Here is a 15,173-nt window from a genome sequence, read left to right on the forward strand (position 1 = left end):
GGGGGGGGGAGACAGGGACAGAACTGTTGACAGTCTGTTATCTGATGACTGAGGACAACCACAACATTCCAGTGATTTGTTTGTCTACCCACAAGAATGTAGATCGTCCCAGCAATATACATAAAAACAACAGTGACAGCACATCAATGTCACCTCTTTAGTGTAAGCTGTTCAGTTTCGTGATTTTTTTTAACTTAAGACTATAACACAAATTGTGCAATGAAAGGTGGTATCGATGCAAAACATGATAAATACATTAATAACAGGAAAAAATGTTCTTTTTACAAATACTTTTATCTATGACAGCATCAGATTTCAGACACTGTACTAAGAGAAAGGTGAACTGGAGCAAAATTCTACATTTTAAAAGCACTACTTTATCTAACAAGTCCACTTTAGTAACAATAATCTCTCACACATGTAAAATAGAATGGAACGTTTTATACATTTTCATTGCCTCTACAGTGAACCATGATAAATTATATTAATTACACGGTTTGTAGGGAATTTATGATAATTTTTTACATATACACACATCTAGCTATAAAATTCTCATATTTTTACGTTTCCAACTCAAGATTTTTAATCCAAGGATTCCCCAAAGGTTTCCAATTCATAGTATCACTAAAACTCAACTTTATTTGCTTACTAACTCTAGCTTTTAAATCTACTACCAACCAAGAAGCTTCTCCAGATAGAGGTTAGTGTTGGCAGCATCTGCAGCACTGCTGCCAATAGCAGACCCTCCATTGCTGCCACTCGAGCTGTGGGACATGAGGCTCATCTTGGCAGAGATCTCCTCTACATCTAGAACAAACACAATCGTCATGTGTTACCGATAATTGATTCAATTAATGATTGAGGTCAAGGAAACTCACTGGAACAAAACATTCTCAGAATACTTGGCACAGAAAATTTACAGTACAGTGGTTGACGTAACAAGGTTTCACCACTGATTTCTAGGTAGAGACAATCAATGAGTACTAATGGATGCTTGCAGTGATCCCAGTCACATGGTGTAAGGAGTTGGAATGTTTCATCATCCGCTGGACAGGAGCAGGCGGGTCACCTCAACTGGTTCAAGAGCCTTGTCAAGGTGGTGAAAACGCCTGAAATCACCTCCTCGATTGCATCCGATTAACTTGTAATTTGATCCGAAGCTGACCAACGGGGCCTTGTCCAACCGACAACATACGGCTGCTTGGCTACTAACAATTTGAGTGTTTCAACATCCTTAGAGGAGTGGTTCAAATTATTAGCTATGAAAAAAATTAATCTATGTTCTATTTTCCGGAAATTTAATACAACAAGTGTAGTGCTCAAAAAGTAGTCACTTAAGTGTTACAACATTGACTTTGTAATAAGAAATTGATCTAAGTATTATTTTGCTATTTATTATAATTTTTATATGAAAAACTTTTTTGTTATAAAATCCATTAATACTGTGTATTTGTTAATAATAAAAAATACTGATCTAAATTAATAAAGCAAAGTAAAAAAAATATCCTTTCTAATTTTAAAGAAAATTCCAAATATTTTTACAACCTTTTTGTAAGTTACATACAATATAATAAATTAATGAATACAATATCAATTCAACATTTTTGAAATACTGTTTTATTATTTTGATATTTTATTCATATTTCAATAAAAATTCAAATTGCCTAATTTTACCATAATTTATGTATTTAGAACCAATCAATTCTACTGTTGGTAAATTAAACTATTGATTTTAGTGTGAAACTACCAATGGTTTTCCTACCTTATTTGGATGTTTCTATATAGTTTTATTATTAAAAAAACACTATAAAATGTACATTAATAAACACTGATGCAAGTCTATAAATCTGACTAGTATCCAGATCTGTAATATGATGTACATTTATAAACATTTATGTAAGTCTACTAATTTGACTAGTATCCATAATCTATTAGTTATAAATAATGTTGTAAGTACAGTTTACTCAAAGTAACATTATCTTATTAAAACATTGTTTGAAAATATATAACAGAATAGTGTTGTGAAAGCTTATGGATTGAAACTTGAAATAACAAAGTTATAAAAATAACTAATAAAAACGTAGATTACAAAAAATTGTTTGTATTTTTGTTAAACTCTTATGCGAACATGGTGTCAGTTTCAGATACTGTAAATAATATTTAAACTTTTGAGAGCAATAAAGAATGACATACAATACAGAAACGTTGATATTCATAAACAAATACAAGCCTTGTTGAACTATTTTTATTATTCTGCATGTTTTCATTCACATTCACTTTATGGTATTACTCTTTGGGGTAATTCCAGTAGAGAACCACTTGCCAAGTTTTCATAGGGCAAAAAAGTAGTCAGGTGTATAAAAGGTCTGGGGGGGTAGAGATTCATGTCAAACTACATTTTCTGAGTTTAAAATACTCACATAACCTTGTTTATTCATGTTCTACAATCTCATCCATGTCAAGGAAAAACTTAAATAACTTCACTTCCAAGATCTCTTCAAGTTATTCCATTCACTGTTACAACACCAGAGGTCAAGATCTGTTAGAAGTAAGACATGATGATCAAGTAAACCCCAAAAGTCTTTCCTTGTTTGCATAAAACTGTGTAAATTGCCCTTAAACATTAGAAACCTTCCAATTAAGGTTTCTAAACAAAACTTAAAAATTGATTGATTAGTCAATCATTTTAAAGTGTAACTGAATTAGAAAATGGATATTTCTCTTCTGTAAATTTTAATTCTAAGATCTTATGTAAAAATATGTTTCTTACTTAAATATATTTATTTGTGTGTTTAATTTATTTGTATCTATTTAATGTATTACATATATTGTTTACATTTTAAATGTAGATACTGTAATTTATTTTTGTAGACTATAAATGTATTTTTTTTTTTTTTTTGTTCCTAAGGCTAAGTTTGAGTTTTATTAAATCTATTGCAACCATTATTGATTAATGAAAATAAACATATTTCACTTTATTACCAAACTTCTCTAAGGGTAACTCGTAAGACCAATGTAAAAACATTAAGAATTTTATTTTTACCTTTAATTTAGACCTTTTGAACCAAAACAAAACAATATTGTGCTTCTTAAGACCAAGAGGAACCTACATACAAGATATTATAGTCTCTAGAACCTTTCTGTCAGGAGATATCACACAGAAGGACAGATAAACGGACAGATAAGGAGAAAATTTTAAGATGGCCCTGTTAAGTCGTTAACATGTGCTATATTCAAGAGCAATAAGCCTTTTACATAGTTTTGTTCATTCAGTTTTATGATCATCATTGACGCCAGGAAAATGATTTATCACTGAATGAATAATCTGTCTATGATCATAAATCTCATGTGGGAGACTAGAAGCATTCTGCAATGAAAGCAAAACAGTTTCCTGTGTCAGAAGGTCACAGACCGGTTCCTTACCTTGGCTGTAAGAGTTGCTCCAGTGCTGTACCTGGGAGGGGGTCTCTTACAATTTCAACAGGGAGGAGATATTTTTGTAAGTAATGTGGATGTTCTTATGTTTACTGCCATACTGTTTCAAGTAATAAAACTTATTTTTATAATTTTTACAACAACGAAAATGTTAAAACTGTTTATACAAATTACTAAAATAATCCTGAATGTATCATGTGGCAAGATGTGTTGAGAAAGATTTCATCTGTAAACGTTTTAATTTTGCATTAAACTTCATTTCTACATAAACAAGAAGAAGTTCTGTGATGGTGCATGTCTAACTATGGAATTTGGCTGAGCATTATTGAAGCCTATCACTAAGGAGACTGACAAAATTTTCCTTTTGGATGCCAGGGAGATGCAAATTGTCATTTCTGTATTATTGTCTGTATATCTATAAATAGATATTTGTTATCTCAAGAATAAAATCTGCTATAGATTTGGAATTTTGGATTGAACCTCAGTGAAACGTTACACGACACATTATGTGGCGTGTTCCTACCTTGTGTTTATTACTACTCTGTTTCTAAGGATAGAATTCATTTTCATCATTTTTGAGAAAAACAAAACACACTGTTAACAAACTTTGCTATCCAAAAGCCAAATGACTAAAATAATTGTAAAGTCGTAACTGGTATCACAGCCAATATTTATTTTACTCTAGTAACAGTACGCTAATACGTTTACACAATTATATTCTGGTGGCCTGCATGTGTGCACATATGGATAATCCACATACTCTCAACTAGCACTGAGGTAACTGGTTCAAAATTCTCAGTTTACAATTACTACCATAAGAAAGTTATAATTTTTTAATTTTCATTGTTAACAAATTCAAACTGGCTAACGATTTGTGAGGATAATTAGTTTTCCTATGACAAATTGTTTTATTTTGTAGATGTATCAAATATTTCACTACAATGTCCGTACTTAAATGAACATTTCTTAAAAATTTCATTTAAATAACTGAAACTGCCTGAAAAAACTACCAAAAAGTGTGCTTGAAGTAAACAATGTAGGTACATCAAAAGTCACTTTAAAAATTTATTTTTAAAGTGTATTTTCATTATTAGGGGGGCAAAATGAAAGATTTTCACAAATATAAATCGATTTAATGAACAGACCTCCTCAAAGCTATCTGAACATTGGTTGGCAACTATATTATTATATGAATAATAGTATGAATCTGAAAGAAATGTATATTTCAGTAAGAAAGCCCAGGGTCCTCTATTAGCTAGCTACAACACTGCACCAGTCATCTTGATCCCAGTACACTTCCTCAGAGTTGGGGTACAGTAACAATGTGGAGTATATCCTATACTCTGTGCTATCGGAACACATTTACCTGACAAATAGAACAATTGTTTTCCTCCATCGTTATCACAGACTATCTATATCTATCTTCTCACACTTGGGTTATTGTCTAGGACCATTAAGTAGTATGTGCTAGTGTTGGAGCTAATCAATAATATGAGTAAAACTATGCCTGACCGTCATATCGCGATGTAACAGTTTGCTTCATTATGTAAATGGCAGCATGAATATACCAGACATATAATAGAATATACCAGACATATAATAGAATATACCAGACATATAATACGTTTAAATTAGAAAAATAGAGCTTAAATAAAATTTTTCAGAATACTTTAAATTAAATTACAAATTAAGGAAGAGGAGAGATTTGAACATACTGAGCAATTCAGATCTTTCACCAATTTTATCTCTACCAGAAAATGTAAAAAACAGTATCTTAACATATTGACTATTTTATTTTTCTACTTTTCAAATGGCTCTAATGTAGCCTACTGACTATTTATTTGGGACACAAATAACAAATTGACTATCATTCTATACAACATTAATTAATAAATCACAACTTAATACAATACTTGGATATGTGACACAATTTAAAAAAATACTAAAACTGCAAAAACAAAACAATTGAGTGAAATGTAAATAATTACAGTATTAGAGGAAGTAGTTTAATAATTTATCAATAGGTAGAAATAGTAAATATACAATATAAAATAAAATTAGACCATAAGTACATTTATCAACAATTATGAATCAATGTTTAAATGAATCATTGAGAGTTTACAACTGCAATGAGGAAATGAGTAGTTTTGATTTGAAATGCACTTGATCACAATTATTCTTATCTTGTTAATCACCAACTAACAAGTGAATGAGCTTGTTGAGCCAAGTGGCGTGTGAAGAGCTCAAGCATCATGTCAGTGCATGATGTCAGTTCCATTTGGCTGTCATGTCAGTCAAATAGTAGCATTTCTACAATACCCACCAAAAATCTTAATCCAGAAGGAAAATGTTGTTTGATGAATAAAATTGTATAGTACATGAATATATACTAGATTATTATTTGTTACCCATATTGTAATTGGCTGAGCGTTTGTGAAGTATATTTATTACCCAAGGGGCTGGAAAAACGTCATTTCTGACTTTCTCTCTGTCGGCACAATATCTCCATGATGGCAACAAGAAAATTACAGGATAAATAAATCTGCAAAGAACTGATTACGATCACATGTAACTTTACCAAGAGACACAGTAACTCAAGTAGCCTAATTATCTGCAAGATATCTAGAAGATTTCATCTGCAGACTTTTTGCAGGACACTGCATTCCTAAATAACCAGGAAAAAATAACATTTTTTTCTGTATAATTGTTCGTCTGTCTGTCTATCCGTAGGACATCTCAAGAATTAAATGAGCTGTAAACATACAGCCATGAGGAAACCTGTATTGTGACACGTGGTGTGCTGTACTCGTACCTTGTAATGATTGTTTTATTTCTTTAAAAAATTTAGATTTACACTGGACTGATTCTAATAATAACTGACGCATTACTAAAAAGCTATTTCTATTTAGATTTGTTACAAAAATAACAAAAGCAGGACTTTTAAAATATTTATTGTGAAAAACTATATAATCATATATCATATAAAAAAACCACCTTGAACCCTCCATATACAGCAACTGGACCAGATTTTGTACTGTGATATTGACCAGGCAGGGTCTGCTCATAATGTGGACCTATGGCACGAGCTCAAAATAGACCAGATGAAAGACCAGTCTAAACCGAAAAATATGTGCGGAAAAAGCAACGTGCACACTTAATGCCTGGTAGTGATTGAAGATGTTCACAGCATTAGTTTGGTGCTAGGGAATTCAAGATGTTGGATCAAAATGCCACCAACAAGATGATAAAATACCAATTTTTCAGATAAAGATTATTGAATAGAACCTCTGTTAACAAAAAAGTGTTGTTGGAGAGTAGATGTCACACACTGAGGATATGTGATAAATGGCCAAAATGGACCAGGTCAAAGCAAAGCTAAAGCATGGACTAAAGACAATGCTCCTTACACTTCCTTGAAGTAACTCAAGATCATCTCAAGAAGTGATATAAGGATGCGACAGGATATATATATATATATAGGGGGGGAGGGAGGGAGGGGGGGAGAGAGAGAGAGAGAGGGAGAGGGAGAGAGAGGGAGAGGGAGGAGAGAGAGAGAGAGGGAGAGGGAGAGAGAGGGAGAGGGAGAGAGGGAGAGGGAGAGGGAGAGAGAGAGAGAGAGAGAGAGAGAGAGAGAGAGAGAGAGAGAGAGAGAGAGAGAGAGAGAGAGCTACAGTGTTGAGATTCTATATCTAAGCTTGTCAGGTGTTGCCAGATAACTTCTAGACCAGTGCAAAACAATTTTTATCCTCCCCAAATTTCTATATGAAATGTAGTTTCGTGGATATTTTAAATAATCATTACATGAGAGTAAAAAGTGTATGCAAACAAAGGCTAGGTCTTCTGTAACTTATGGAAAAACACACTTTTTTGTTTGAAGTTCATTATAAACAATATACAATTTAAAACAATAATAGAATTACAAACAAAAGCAAAACACTACCGAAACAAAATGTTTCAAGAACTTAAATTTGTTCTCATTTTCCAGGTATAACATCTTATAAACCTAAGCATGAAAAAAGTTATCAATCCAAGTGAGAGCAATTACACTGCTCTGAAAATCATTATATGAAGCTGGATTAAACTATTATACTGGATTAAACATTAGATCATCTTAAACTAACAAGGCAAATTTTAAGACCAGACACCTCATAAATCAGCAACTGTGCTAGAAAACAAGCCAACATTTGCCAAGCAAACGTTCACGTTGTGACAAGAATCTTATCCACCTGGCCGTAAATTCACCTGTTTACTAGCGTTTATGCAATAAGGTTTTGATTTTTACAATGTTTTTGTTGTTATTTCAGAGATACTGCATGTATGATGTTCAATTAAATGAATAATTATGCAAGCTTACTATAAGATGATACAGACAAGTTCAAAAATCTTCCTCTCTACAGGGTGTAACCAAACTCTCTACACACAAACTTTCGATGTTATTCTTTGAATGAAATAAATGAAAATCAAATAACAAATAATGGTCTATCTCTTTCCATCTACCGTCTGCCTGTTTTTTGTTTTAAAAAAATTATACAAACCATTATAAAAAATAATCAACCAACTTTAACCAAACTTAAGTAAACTGTTCATGTTGACAAGATTGATCAGTAATTAAATTTTGATCAAACTTTCATCTCAAATTTTAAAATGGTGACTATTTAAAATATTTAAACTAAAATATCCAAAAATTATACAAGAATTATACAATATAATATACAATTAATAACAAATAATATACAATAATATACAAAAAATATACAATTTAACAAGAAAATTACAAAAATAACTTTTATAGAAAATTTATAAACAAATCCAATGACATGTTAAATTTAAATATTGGATAGCAAATAAATGACTTATTGCAAGTTTAGTTCGACTCATTAATCTCAAGTTTTCTCATTATGATCAGTATGGCAACTTTAAAAAATAACAGATAATAAATTATTTTAAATGTGATCATTTAATTACACTGTTTCTTAGAGGGTTTGGTACAACCTATATAACTCGAAATTAGTAATTTTCCCCTAGGTAACTCAAACCTTATTCATTAAAAATATTATATTACTTTATAATATTTCTGTGTTATAATATTTATGATATTTCTATGTCCTTTCAGGATCGAGCTATCAAGATTCTAGTGTATTTTCACTAATTAAATTTATTCTTTTACGAAACAAGTAATGAAAAGATTTTTACTACACATGTTTTTCAACTAATGTTCAACGTGTATCATAATACTAATAATTACTATAAACAGCTTGTTGTATGTAAGAATTGGACAATGGTAATTTTACATATCAAAAGGTCCTCTTTGGAGGAATATAAAATCAATTTCTTTTGGTACAGTAGTTTAATAAAAATAAGATAAAGATTTACACTTTTAAAAACTATACAAATATTTAGGACAATGTTCATGGTTGAACAGATAAATATAATTAAAACAGTATAATTTGATGTTATTAAAATCCGCTTTAATTAAATTCATTTAAATTACTCCTAATATATGATATTGCAAGTCTTAAAGTAACAACTTAATTAAAAAGTCCGGACAACCAAGAAAATTTATTGCAAGGCAAGTGTTTAATGGAATGATTGTACACCACAGCCACTAATTACGTTCACGGACAGTGCTAAACAACCAATCACTTTCTTAATGAACGTTTCTCCTTCATTAATTATACAATCAGGCGTCACAGATATTAGACAGCCAATAATTCATACACGAATATCCTAACACTCCGACATTACCAATATGCAAGGACATAACTAAGTGGATATTTTACGTCATTTAAAAACATTCTTGACATATTTCTGAGAATTATTTTTTCCATTATTAATTAGTTAATTTTCATATAGAAGTATAAGTCTAGGAGAAGAGAGCCATTTTGCATTTTATAAGCACACAACCTAGTTTTCTTGAAATCGACACTAAAATTTCCCTTAAAAGAAAATCCCCTTTAAGAAATTGTCAGTTGTAGGTCGAAATGGTAGGTAGGTTATCACAAGGGATAAAAACATAAAATTTTTTAGGTCATATTTTTCTTAGCTTGACACCCTTAAAACAAACCGTCAGACATGAAAATAAATTTTAAATCAGCATCAACCATTTGATGGCAATATAATTATTATTTGTGTGTCTGACGGTCAGTTTTAAGAAGACTATATAAAGCTAGGAAAAATATAATTTCAGAAAAAAATTGTGTATTCCTATTTAAAAATTTAGAAACAAAAGGTCTCGACAAATTACTAAGAATTTAACGCACATTGTTGAGATACACTAAATATACATTCCACATTATATAAACTCTATTGATACTCTGCCATTTTGATATCCACAAAAACTAGCAATCAATGATGAATTTATTTCCTAGAGAAAATTTGTTCTATTCATTTCAAGAAATACCAGGCTTTGTTCCTATACAATGTAAATTGGCTATTAGCTCCTAGACTGTATTTAGTACTAAATAATATTGATGTTCTAAAACATAATTTTCTAATTAATTTAAAAATACTAGTGAAGCTTTAAACATCATATTTTTCTATTTCTATAAACAAGATTTTCATAATCTATTTTTAGTTTATTTTTAATATTAGATTTTTATAACAATACTAATAATAGAAAACAACGAGTTTTTTTTATTCAGAACAATAAATTGAGGAGTGCAACAAGGGCTTGAGATGTAGTGGAGATTTTCACAATACTATTGCTTGTATTGTTTGGACTGAAGTAGTAGCCAGCTGATCTTGGCTTATGAAGGCTGTGCAAAGTTTCATGCGTAAAACTATTTAAATGACCGTGAAACCTCTTACCTGCATAAGCCTGAGTCAATGGGAAACTGGTTGAAAAACTCAGCATTCACATTTGTTTACTATGATGGAAGTTTGTTTACTACAGACATTCTGAATGGTTTGCACAGACAAAATAGCAATTTTTATCTTTTTATTGGTTTAGAGGATGTTAATTACATTATTTAAGCACAAATAAAACTCTTTATTACCATTTTGGGTGTTGTATAGTTCCTATACCTTACTCTTAGGAACACAAACTAATGACATTTCAGAATGTCACGTAATATTCCTGAAAGGATAAAAATAACAGTAAATAATAAATAAAATACCCCATACGATAGCAATAGCTGACTTAAAATCAAGTTATATATTGTATTACCATGATATATCCATTAAATTCTTTAAGAACCACAAATATTGACAGTTCGTATCACTCATTTTTGTAATGTGCGTCTTTTATAACACTGTTTTTAACTACTTCAATCATTTAAGCACACAATCCTTATGCTGCGTGAGAGCCTGCTCTGTATGGGAACTATTTATTCTTCAGTAAAATTTCAGGTTTTAATTTATTTTTATTGTATTAAAAATCTTCGTTTTTGAAATCAGTTACAGAAAGATAGATTTTATTACATACTGAATTTGCATACACTGTTGAACATCAAACATATAAAATATTTATACATAATCGTTCAATATATTACCATATGATTTATGTATTCGGTTGGTAAACAATCCCTTTTGAAGTAAATTTGTATTGTCTAAACAACAAAAACACAACATCCCTACATACACAGTCAACTTTTGTCTACAGTTGTGGTTACAGCTCCAATTTTCTACAACCTACTTGGACATCTTTTTTATCATCTTAAAAATGATAAGCTGTGTACTCAGATGATGTTTCAGTACAAACATGACAATTTCCAAAAAAAATTACTGGCTGTTTTCAATTCAACAGGTGAGAATAAAAAAGTAGGAATCAACTATCCTGCTAAAGAATACCCCTGTTACATAGCTTTAACTAGAAACCACTTTGTTAAATTTGAGCACATACGACAAGGCGACCTAGAAGTGTGGTCAGGTTATATAAAACACGTTCCATAAATAGAAATCTCATAAAAAAAACCATTTGAGAGTCTTTTTCTCCTTTGCTTATGTCTATCTTCAATAGCAATACAAGATAAATGGCATCAGGAACAGAAGAACTCAATGAGACATAACGACAACACCATTGACTGGAATGCGATGGCGATCGCTGACAGAGGTTATTTACATGAACAGGGAGCTGACATTTAGACCAATTGTGACACTGTTCAAGGCAAACAACCAAGACCTGTCCCGGCAGCAATGCGTCTGGTCATTGAATGGGATAACAGTCAAGTGAATAAGTGGGTGGAGGCCTCGACTACTCAACTGCCCTTCTACTAGAGGTGGTCTTGGGTGAAGATTTTCTACTGAATACATTACGTGCAAAAAGTTTCATGGTGATATAAAAGGATATATAAAAGGATCACTTTGGTATAAGTGACCATCGATGACAATCTGAGATAGAATAATTGCTCAGATATAAGAAGAAGAATTTCATTTCATAGATCAGTATACAAATTATAATTGCTCAGATAAAAGAAGAATAATTTCATTTGATGGATCAGTACACTAATTCATTTACAATTCTCTGATGAAACTTTAAGAATTTTCATAAAATTTATAGAGTGTTATTGGCGGAACAAAAAGTCGTTAATCGTGTATCATTATGTAATGGACAACAATTTTAAAAACATTGTCATGACATCGATGTTACTATCTAAATACAAAACAAAAATAAAATAATAACAATTTTTTTTAAATCCGTAATCTAACAAAACATGACGAACTGTGTTTATTTTTGTGTTAATATTTAACTAAGACACTACAGCTGACTGCCGTAAGAATAAAGTGGCTGAACCCAATAGCTCTATTTTACCCGACAATTCTAATAGAACAAAAGGATGCACCAAACAATTAAAACATTTACAAATTACAAAGTAACTGTAAAATTAGGTTTAAAATTTAGTTATATACTACTTAGAGTATTACATTAACGTAAATATTATTTAATGTTTAACTGGGAAGAAACTTCATCAAATAAGGGGTTCTTTGTTATAACGAGATGATGAAAGTCCTCTGGCGTATTTCTTGCTATTACAAATATAATAACCACAGAGGCAACCTTGCGTTGCTTTATTGCGCTATAAATTTTTTATAATTGTAGCTACTCAAAGTATGCAGTTTGATGTAACAAACAGTGTCCAGTCTCCCCCCCTCCCCGTCAGGTCAGATCAGCTCATTAAAAAGTACCGTATACACTTCCTGGGCGAGATTGGAGAAAGCTGCTGATGGCGGACCATGGCTGATGAAACATTGTGCTCTATCTCTAGCGATAATGTGACAACTGCAGTTGTGTGGCCATTTTACACAAAGGTCAGCATTTCTAATATTCTATATTTAAAATGGTAAAATAATGACTAAATAATCAAATAATAATTTAATCTGGAGAGGACAAACAATTGTTTTATTTAAAAAATAAATTATTTAATAGGTGATTCTAAAAATTGTATGAGCCTGTTGCAAAATGCGTGTTTTACAATTTTTTTTACGGAACCGGATCAATATCCTTTGTACATTGTGAATGACATGTAGCGTGAATGTGGTAACCTGAATACTCACTGTACGACAAGTTGGTTTAGAAACCGAGCATTAGCTTTTATTACATAACAGTCTATGGGAAGATGTTATCCAAATACTTTGCCACTTTCAATGTAGTGTGTGGCGCGTGCAAGTACTACTTACCACCCTTGTACTATGAGTACCAAACTTGTTACATTGAGTACATTCTTGGAATAAGTAAATCTCCAATAATTAAAGTTAATTCATCAAAAATGAAGATTTTATGAAGAATCATATGAATTACAACTCTAACGATCTTAATAACTGTACCTCCCAACCAGTGGTGTAACTAGGACTTTGCTTGGGGGGGGGGGAGGAGGATGAATCCGACTGAAGAGCACCCCACACCAGAGGGTATGGAATAAATCAGAATGAAATCAAATATAAATACATTAGATACACCTAGTTCAAAGTAAAATATGCACGTATTTCAAGGATTACTGTTATACCATATAATGTTGAATTTTTTAGGGCTTTGGAGAGTGGGGTTTATTTTTCGCAACAGGGGGTGGGGGGGAGGATCTTTAGTTACAGCACTGCTCCCAATTGTAAAGTTTGTAATCTAACACGTCGCAATAATGGAAATGGGCGTGAACGATCTCCTTCTTATCTGAGAACACATGCCTCTTTATAGCTGTGATTGTTAAGCCATATCAGTGGTATGTGTCACAGAGTTTACTAGCTGACACAATGAGCAAAAATAACTCAAACGATGATTGAAAACTCTTAAGGGTTTTAGGAACTGAACAGAAGTGGAGTTTGCAAAATTCTAGCAGAGTTTTAATTCACAGAATGACTACATGAAGAGCAAGTCTACACCACTGGCAGGAATGAGCTAGTGACTATAAATGTGACACACTTTCCCCCACATTGTCCACTACTCAGGGCCTCTTCTCTCACTCTCACTTTTACCCTCCAACCTGTTACACACTCCCACACTGAGAGCTAATGTCGCTTTCCAAAAAGTTATATTGCACGTGCGATACACTTATTCAGTGTTTATTTTTACGTTTCTAAATCTCAGCCAAACCTTACAAGCAATAGAATTTATTCATGTACCGGTACTCGTATAACAAGAGAATCTTCACATGGAGTTTGAGAATAATCTTAAAAAATTAACAAAAAAGCTATCAATAAAATTAAAAAGTCATTAAGTACAATAAATAGAAAAAAGAGCTTTGGAACAAATTGTGGAAAATCTATACACTATACTCATGCTAGCTGGATGACATTTGATGTATATAAGTTACATGGGTAGGAGGTCCTTCAAGTCTCTGAAAGTAGAGAAGTTGTGGATTGCCATTAGGAATACCAATATATTAATATTATTATCTAAATAGTTTGAAATTTCAACTGCATATATAATAGTTTGATTACTAGAATATAATATAATTAATAACATTGAGGAAAAGTCAATATTACATCTAACAAATCTACACAAAGCACACTCACGATCGTTTGGATTATCGTTAATCTACAAATGTTCAGACTCCTTCATTAAATAGTATTTAAAAATTTCATTGGTATTGACAGTTTCGAAACAAAATTAATATTTAATTGGTGATAGTCTGTAGAAAGTGTAAAACTATTTTAATTGAGTCATTTAGTAATGAAATACCTTTAAGGAAAAGTAATCTAATAAGGAAACAAGCAATAGTTTGATGAATTGTAAATTTCAGGGACCTAATGTCCCAAAAAGATTAAAAATTAAAGATTTAAACTCAAACATTCTTGCTTAGGCTAGTAAGAAACAGACTTACAAATTAAGAGCAGTGAAAAATTACTAAGGAAATTAATGTAATCTTTGAAGAGGTTTTATGCCAATTCAAAAATAACCATCAAAATAATATATTTGCAATTACTTGAAGTAGGAAAGTAATTTTGAATGGTTAAAATTCACTATCCAGAAACTATTGAATCGATTATCAAAGCTGAACATAAATAACAGTTCTATAACACGGGCCAACACTATAGACACGAACGAAGTAACGCTTTCTTATTCTATATTCCTGACATGTATTTGGCCCATACAAAGGAAACCAAAGCTGGCAGAGTTTGTGGATTCAGAGTTGACTATCAATATTAATGAAACATTAGTTCCGCTAGCCGCTCGTTTTACTGCCAATAAAACAGCAAATTTATCTCGTGGCTATTACAGAAACCCTCATCAAAAAGGCCATAAGAATTTGCAGCAACTATAATCAACACAATTACATTCATTAAATCAATTAACTGTCTGATTTTTC

At 31.5% G+C, this 15,173-nt stretch overlaps 1 protein-coding gene across 1 annotated transcript in view; it reads right to left on the reverse strand.

Moving 5' to 3' along the window:
- LOC124362044 overlaps nt 1-15,173 on the reverse strand; it is a 52,797-nt gene that overhangs the window by 3,137 nt on the left and 34,487 nt on the right. Inside the window, exon 3 of the mRNA XM_046816200.1 lies at nt 679-807. Within this exon, the coding sequence (XP_046672156.1) occupies nt 679-807 (129 nt within the window). The remainder of the gene's footprint in view (nt 1-678; nt 808-15,173) is intronic.

The sequence above is a fragment of the Homalodisca vitripennis genome, chromosome 5, assembly GCF_021130785.1.
Source record: "Homalodisca vitripennis isolate AUS2020 chromosome 5, UT_GWSS_2.1, whole genome shotgun sequence".
Lineage (NCBI taxonomy): Eukaryota > Metazoa > Arthropoda > Insecta > Hemiptera > Cicadellidae > Homalodisca > Homalodisca vitripennis.